Source organism: Otolemur garnettii, unplaced genomic scaffold (assembly GCF_000181295.1).
Source record: "Otolemur garnettii isolate 467f Iridium unplaced genomic scaffold, OtoGar3 scaffold00057, whole genome shotgun sequence".
Taxonomy (NCBI): Eukaryota; Metazoa; Chordata; class Mammalia; order Primates; family Galagidae; genus Otolemur; species Otolemur garnettii.
Window position 1 is genome coordinate 4,881,699 of NW_003852452.1, and position 8,225 is coordinate 4,889,923.

The window sequence follows — 8,225 nt, forward strand, 5'->3', positions numbered from 1 at the left end:
TTGATTTATGATTTTACCAGCAATTCCTATCTGTCAAAAATGTCTACCTGTTAAACTGTAACCCAACTGCCCTGGGATAGCAATTCCTATCTGTCGAACTGTAACCCAACTGCCCTGGGATCACTTGCTGAAGACTTCGTGGGCATAGATCTCTGGGCCTCAGTCATGCATACTGATTTCAGAATAAACTCCATCATCCATCTATCCATCCATCCATCCAGGGAAGGTCTCATTTCATTGCCTGAGTTACAGTACACATCATAGTTTACTATAACCCCAAACTCCTATGATCAATCCTCCCACCTCCTCAGTGGCTGGGTCAACTAGTGTGTGCCACCGCATCTTTGTATTTGTATTTGTATTTTTTTGTAGAGATGGAGGTCTTGCTATTGCCTCAGCTGGTCTTGAACTCCTAGCCTCAAGCAATCCCTCCCTTTGCCTCCCAAAGTGCTGGGATTACAGGTATGAGCCATGGTGTTCAGCCTCTCTTTAAATTATTGTACAGAGTTTGAGTTTTGTTTTTTTTTTGTAGAGACATAGTCTCACTTTATTGCCCTCGGTAGAGTGCTGTGGCGTCACACAGCTCACAGGGTTTTTTCCCGTTAACAGAGTAATAGAAATAATAACAATATAATAACAAGGAAGAGGTGAATGGAAAGGAAGAGGAGAAAAACTACTAATATTTACTAAATGCTCACTATGTATCAGGAGTTGATCCAAATGCTTTGTATGTTTTAATTCATTTAATCTTCATAACTCTACGAAGTAGATACTGTTATTGTGCCTATTTCATAAATAAGGAAACTGAGGCACAGCATGATCAAAAAACAACTAGGTAAGTGGAAGGATTTAATGTGAATACTGACAGATTATAGGAAATTTCTAAATTAAGAGAGTAAACACAGTAGTATAGGACTCAACCATCCTAGCCACCTCTTACTAGCAGTGTGGACTTGAGCATCTCTATGTACTTAACATGTGTACTTAACATCTCTGTGTCTCTTAACAGATGTACTTAACATCTCTATGTCCCAACTTCATCTGAAAAATGGAGTTAATATAAGGAAAATTGTTCCCCGACCTTCGACACAAACTTACTTTCTGCTTGAGTGACCTACACAGGCACAAGAATGACATGTTGAGTTATACGTGTCCAGGAGGGCAGAAAACCAACCTCCAAGAGAGAATGTATATGTAAGTTGTGGTGGCAAAACCAGGCCTCACGGTTATGGTAAAGATTCTCTAGATTCCAAAGGTCTCTTGACACTGGTTTTGCAAAAACAAGTTGGAAATATTCTGATATTTTCCATGTCTCCTCCTTTAGCAAAAACAAGTTGGAAATATTCTGTCTGATATTTTCCATGTCTCCTCCTTTAGCATTGATAAGTAACTATTACCTACTTTTTCCTGCTTTATGAAAATAAATATGGACTCAAGGTTTGCTTGAGAGGACTCCATCCCGACAGGTCCTCAGTCCCCTTGCACAGACTCTGTGTCAAGCCTCTTTATTCCTCATGCCAAAAGCCCTTCAGTTAATGGTGCCTGTTTCATAGTATTATTATGAGGACCCAGCAATATTTCCAGTGCTTAGCACGGATTGGGCGCTATGTAAGAGTTTGTTAAATACATTTGAAAATTCAGAATTTGGTGTTCACTACAGGGGTCACTTCCTTCTGTTACTGCTACGCAACTCTTGTTATCCCTTCCATACGTTTTTGCCTCAGTTTGCTATTGCTGTGATTATCCTCCTCTTCTGTCCTGTTTTGTTTCACTTAACCTTTTCCCATCCCCTTTGCTATTTATTACTTCTACTCTGTACTACATGTCCTTATAACAGGAAGATGTCCCTTTAACTCATGACTGGTGAGTTCTAGTGCTATTCTCACTGCCTCCCTGCTAACTGCAAAGTACCAGATTCTCAAATAGGCACCATGTTGTTAAGGGGGAAAAACCCGAACTCTGTAAAATAATTTAAAGAGGTCTATTCCGAGCCTAATATGTGTGACTGCAGCCTGGATCGCTTGGCCTCAAGAAGTCCTATGAAAATATGCCCAAGGCAACCGGTTATAGTTTGATTTTACACATTCATGGAAACAGGAATTACATGTAAAATCATGAATCAATACAGGAGACCAAGCATGGTGGCTCACGCCCATAATCCTAACACTCTGGGAGACCAAGGCAGGTAGTTCCTTGATGTCTGGAGTTTGAGACCAGCATGAGTAAGAGTGAGACTGTCTGAGTAACAGCGAGACCGTGTCTACTAAAAATATTAACAATGGAAGGTGTACACTGGTTTGGCCCGAAATGACAGGACATGAGGGTACGGATGAGTTACAGGTTATAGTGGGTTCAAAGAACCTTTGGTTTGTATTTGGTTAAAGAAATGAGGCTTTGTCTAAAGTCTTGGAATGTTTTAAGTCAAGGAAGTCTGTTATTCAGAGACAAGCCTCAACTAATCTGTTAACTGATGGCTTGCAGGTCTTGCACGGCCTTGGGTCCTGTCAATGATTTGGTATTTTATTATTACAAAGTGTAACTATAAAGGGGAGGGGCATAAAGAGGTATGTCTGCCTCCCTTCTCATGTGGGCAACTCAGTTTTAAGGATTTTTCTGGGGTTTCCATTATTAAGTCATATTCTATGTTTCTTCAAATGTAAAATGAATCTGATAACCTTATTGTCCAGATTAAATTAGGCAATGTACTTGAAAGAGGCTGGAGTTACTGTCTTAGAGCAACATGGAGAAAAAGTATACTATAGCAACAGTGACAAGAGGCATAAAAATGTGAGGAATTATAGCAAAAAATAATTAAGGGATAATAACAGGAATAAGAGGAGTACAATTCCTTCTATTATGTAGGTATTTAGGTGTAGATTTCTTCCACGGTTTTTTAATTTCTTTTTTTAAGAGACAGAGTCTCACTTTGTCGCCTTTGTTAAGAGGGCCGTGGCGTCATAGCCCACAGCAACCTCCAGCTCTTGGGCTTAGGCAATTCTCTTGCCTCAGCCTCCTGAGTAGCTGGGACTACAGGCACCTGCCACAAAGCCTGGCTATTTTTTTTTTCTTTTTTGTTGCAGTTTTAGCCAGGCCGGGTTCGAAGCCACCACCCTCGGTATATGGGGCTGGCGCCCTCCTCACTGAGCCACAGGCGCCACCCATAGGTGTAGATTTCTTTATCTTAACTCAGCCTAACATAAAAAGAAATGCATACAGTAAAACCTCCATAGTTGACCACATCCCTACATTGATCACCTTGTAAGGTGACCTAATTTTAATAGAACAGTACAGTATGCCTAGTTCCTTATGTTGACTAGTTACTTATGTATGGTCAATTTACAAAGTTTCCACTATATTTAGTCTCTGACCTCTATTCCTGGCACAGAGCTTCTAAAACCTCAGAATAGGGGTGATAAGAATATCCTTTGCTATTCCTAACAAGCCTTTTTAAACGTATCTGAATTTTTGCTAATAAGGTGGTTCTTGGTGGGACTCTAGATAGGGGACCCAAGATGGCAGCTGACTGCCAGAGGAGCTCAACCATGCAGGGGTCCTCAAACTTTTTAAACAGGTGGCCAGTTCACTGTCCCTCAGACTGTTGGAGGGCCAGACTGCAGGCCGCCGGCTGAGTCAGCTGGTAAGCAGGACAGGCAGTGGCGACAAAAACACCCGGCGAGCCAGATAAATGTCCTCAGTAAGCCGGGCTGCATGTGGCCCGCAGGCCGTAGTTTGAGGTCACCTGGCAGAGGCTAGAGCTTTCAGCCCCACTCCCCAGCCTTCAGGGAGGTGAGAGTGACTACAGATAATAGTCAAGGTCAATGATTTAATCAAGCATGCCCATGTCATGAGGATTCCAGAGAACCCCTAAATGACAAGGTTCAGAAAGCTTCTGGGTCAGTGAACACACGGAAATGCTAGGAGGGTAGCATCAAAGCTCCATGCCCCTTCCTACATACTCTCACCCTATGTATTTATTTCTTCATCCAGCTGTTCGTTTGTATCCTCTGTAATAAACCAGCAGATGTAAATAAATGTTTCCCTGAATTTTATGAGCCATTATTAGCAAATGACTTAACCTGAGGAGGGGTTGTGGGGACCCTAATTTATAGCTGGTTAGTCAAAAGTACAGGTGAGAACCCGGGACTTATAACTGGCAGGGGAAGGCAGTCTTGTGGGACTGAGCCCTGAACTTGTGGGATCTGCACTAACTCCAGGTAATTAATATCAGCACCCAGTTGCTGTCTGGAGAGTTGGAGAACCGGTGTGGGCCACACATTTAGTATCAGAAGTGCTGTAAGTATTAAAAAAGCCTTTTTTTTTTACTTAAAATTTGTTGAGCTTCTTGAATCTGAGAATTCCTATCTTATCAGTTCTGGAAAACGACCACTTGTTATCTGCTTGACTACCGTCTCTCTCCCATTCTTCTGTACCTCCTTCTGGTACCCCCTTTCCTGTATACTGTGAGCCTTTCTTGCTCCAGCAAAAGTGTCTGTGTGTGAACCACTCTTCACATTTTCCAAATCTTGTCTCTGTGCTGTATTGTGGTAAATCCTTCCAATCCAACTTCTTCTTCTTTTTTTTTTTAATTAAATGATAGCTGCATATATTAATGCAATCATGGGGGTACAGTGTGGTGTTTTCATATTCAATTACCAATCCAACTTCTGATTCACTCAGGATTAAGACTTCTCAGTGAAAACAACTATTTCCTCTTCACTAAGATAAAGATGAACCAAGCATATCTTATCATTTCCTTTTGCACAGCGGACTTTTCCCCTGTTATCCAAAACATTTTTTGAGACTCCCAGCCACACATGGGTCTCTGATCCAACCTGCCACCTTACACGTACCCTATGCTTTGCCTCTTCACGGCCCTTTACACCACTGCTAAGCCACTAGGGGTTAGAAGATAATCTCTGGAAAGCCACAAGCTTTGACACTTTCTCACTTTCTGTATTCTTTTATGGCCTTTTATGAACCTGGCAACAGATTTAAAAGGCATTAATTTTTTTTCTCCAGTATTTTTCGAGTGGCAGCTTCTCAAGCTTGCCTAACTATCCTGCTTGCAGTAACTGAAGTTAAGATATTCAGATTCATCTTTGTACCCCCAGTGCCTAGAAAAATGTGTGCTTGGCACATAATAAACATTAAAAATCATGGGTGAATTACTGAATGCCAGATAATTTCAGCTAAGGATAAAATTACTCCCTTCCCCAGTTATCTAGATAAATGCATGCAACTTGATTTTTTTTTCACTTTAATTTGACAAAGATTGTTTCACATTTATATATTATGTTGACCCTATCTAAGGTGGCAAGAGATTTTTGGTTTTAAAAAGGAAAAAAATTAAAAGATTATAAATACTTCTCTCTACAGCCATGAGTTCAGAAGCAGTAGAGTTAATAATTAGCACATAATAAAATTTCTTTCTATTTTTGAAGTCAGTATCAGAATATTTATGATAAACAGTTTATAGGCTACTACTCAAACACTTACATTTAGTACTAGTTTACTCTTCTTAATCACGGCCTCAAAAGTCTCATTTGTTTCCTCTTTCCACAAGCTAATGAAAGTGTTTATTTCTTGGGCTACTGTAGGATCAGGAGTCCCATCACATTCAATGTAATGTTTCCACTATAAAATACAAATATTTGAAGGTTCATGCTGATGAAGATCACTCAAAGATTAAATTACGTTTCTGAAGTATTAGTTCTCATAACCCAGTATTGACACAAATAAATGACCGAGGCCCAAATCTCAAGCAATGAAGGCTTAGTAAGCCCAAGATTTTGAGAATACACCCAGGAAAAACACCAACCACAGACAAGCAATGGCTGTTTTTTCTGAAGAAGAGGTTGAAACTTTCAGATTTTAAAGACATATACAGAGAAAGATAATGGCAGGATGGAGGGCCAGGTTACATTCTTGTGAGGCCCAAGAAATCTATATTTTGCATAAAATAAGAGAGTGAAGGAAGCATCAATTATAAGACAAAAACATGCAATGACTTGAGATAGCTCTAAAATAACAGAATTCTTTCTCATCCAAATACTTTCTAATCCTCAATATTCAGATGACAGAAATACTATATAATTTTCTATTTTTATATTTAAAACATAATTTTTGAGTGGTTTTGTTTTGCTATTATTTTCCTCTTTAATCACTGAGCTTCTTAATTTCAAAAGCTAACACGTGGTCTATCTTCTACTTCCCAAGTTATCACTAACTGCGAGCTGCACTGGCATTTCAGTGTAAGTCCTTCAATTTATTTTGTTTTGTAATCATATTATACTGTACTTAATATTTTTCACCTAAAATTATGCTATAATCTTTTGCCACATTGTAATAAGTTTTTTATTTTTCTCCTAATATTATTTCCAAAGTTATGCTGCTTTGAGCAAAATTAGATTGTCTTAAGAACAAAGTTTTTATATTTTTTTGTTTGCTGTGTTTTATTTTTCTGTCACTTAGGTTCTATAACCTAGGCTGGAGTAAAGTAGCACAATCATAGCTCACTGCAACCTTAACTTCTGGACTCGTTGATCCTGGCTCAAGCAATCCTGCATCAGCTTCCCAGGTAACTGGGACTATAGGTGCAAGCTACCACACTTGGATAATCCATAAAGTTTTTGTAGAGATGGGGTCCCACTATGTTGCCCAGGCTGGCATGAACTCCTGGCCTCAAGCTCTCAAAGCTCTGGGATTACAGGCATGAGTTAACAACACCTGGCTATATTTTAACTTAGGATAGTTTCCTCAGCAGAGACTCCCAATGTAAAAGAAAGAATGGCTTGAAAGGAACAAAAATGTCTTCTGTTTCTTTACAATCCCCTCACCCTTTTTGAGAACTAAAACCCGTCTCAGGCCAGCTGTCAGATGGCAGAGAGTGTCCTTTGTACCACAGGAGATGGCTCAGCACAATTGTCCAGGAGGTCCACGTGGAAAAGATTAAGAGACTGAAGATGTGATCTGTCAACTGTAGGTGAACGACTATATCCTGAGCCTGAAAACCGTCCCTTTAAAAGCTCTGTATTTCTACTTATGGGGAGGACAATAGTACTTTGGGATAGGAGTCTGCCATTCTCCTCATTTGCTGGCAAGTTATTAAACTCCTTCAAACTCCTCTTTCCTTTTCCTCATTATTCTAATGCAGCCTCAGGGACAAGTGCTGAGATTTCAGTAACAGCAACAATTGAATCAGAGTCAAAGGGTATAAACATTTCAAGGATATTATTACTGAGAAATAGCTTTCTACAAAGGTTATAAACATTTACTTTGTCATAATCAATGAATTTGTCAGTTGAGAGGTTTGGGTTTTTTTTTCATAAATTTAAATTTAAATTTTCTTGGGATCAAAATAGATGTTCAACTCCAACTCCCTCTTATGGTGACAAAGTATTAGCTTTAAACTAACAAAGAAATCAGTCTTACCTGAGCAAGCAATCTGGTTTCTCGTTTCAATTTCTCGGCTTCAGGAAAACAACCCTCTAATAAATAAAGTTCTTCAAGTTCTTCATTCCTCCTTTGTAGATCCTGTTGCATGGAGATATATCCATTGATCTGCTTTTTAATTTTAGCTTTATGTTTTACTATTAGCATCTAAAATTTACTTGGCTTTTATAACTACAATTTCAAAATGAATGCTGAAATTAGTTTGACTATAACTGGTATTTTCAAACGGTTTCATCTGTAATAGTGGCTCACAAAGTACATTCTATAAAATTTTGGTGGGTCCCTAAATCTCTTTTGGGATGGGTGAGGTCAAATTTTATTTTCACAACAATACTAAGATCTCATATATCTTTTTTTGCAGTGTACATATTTGCATTAATGGTGCAGGATGCTATAAAACTGCTGGTGTCTTAGCACAAATCAAGGCAGTAGACCTAAACTATACTAGTTCCAACGGAGGGGTGAGGAGAAGGAGCCAGTTCTACATAAGGATGACCTCATGAAGAGGGGAATATTATTAATTTTAATAGATCTCAACCCTTAGTACTTGTTTTAGTGTTAAGTGGGAAGTATGACAAAATGGGAAATATGCATAAAGCACTTCTTTCAGGCTTGGCGCCTGTGGCTCAACCGGCTAAGGCGCCAGCCACCTACACCTGAGCTGGTGGGTTCGAATCCAGCCCGGAAAGAAGTTCGGCAAGCTATAAATCCAAGGAAGATCATTTAAGAACATAAAATACAGGTACAAAGCGGGCCCCAGAACTGCTTACAAG

The 8,225-nt window shown here is 39.4% G+C and overlaps 1 protein-coding gene across 4 annotated transcripts in view; it reads right to left on the reverse strand.

Moving 5' to 3' along the window:
- CASC1 (cancer susceptibility 1) overlaps positions 1-8,225 on the reverse strand; it is a 58,855-nt gene that overhangs the window by 36,442 nt on the left and 14,188 nt on the right. For 3 of the 4 annotated variants that reach the window (XM_023514702.1, XM_023514700.1, XM_023514701.1), the window contains 2 exons: positions 7,432-7,533; positions 5,497-5,634 (listed from right to left, as the gene is read on the reverse strand). In XM_023514702.1, the coding sequence (XP_023370470.1) occupies positions 5,497-5,634; positions 7,432-7,533 (240 nt within the window). The remainder of the gene's footprint in view (positions 1-5,496; positions 5,635-7,431; positions 7,534-8,225) is intronic. The other variant, XM_023514703.1, reaches the window with a different exon arrangement.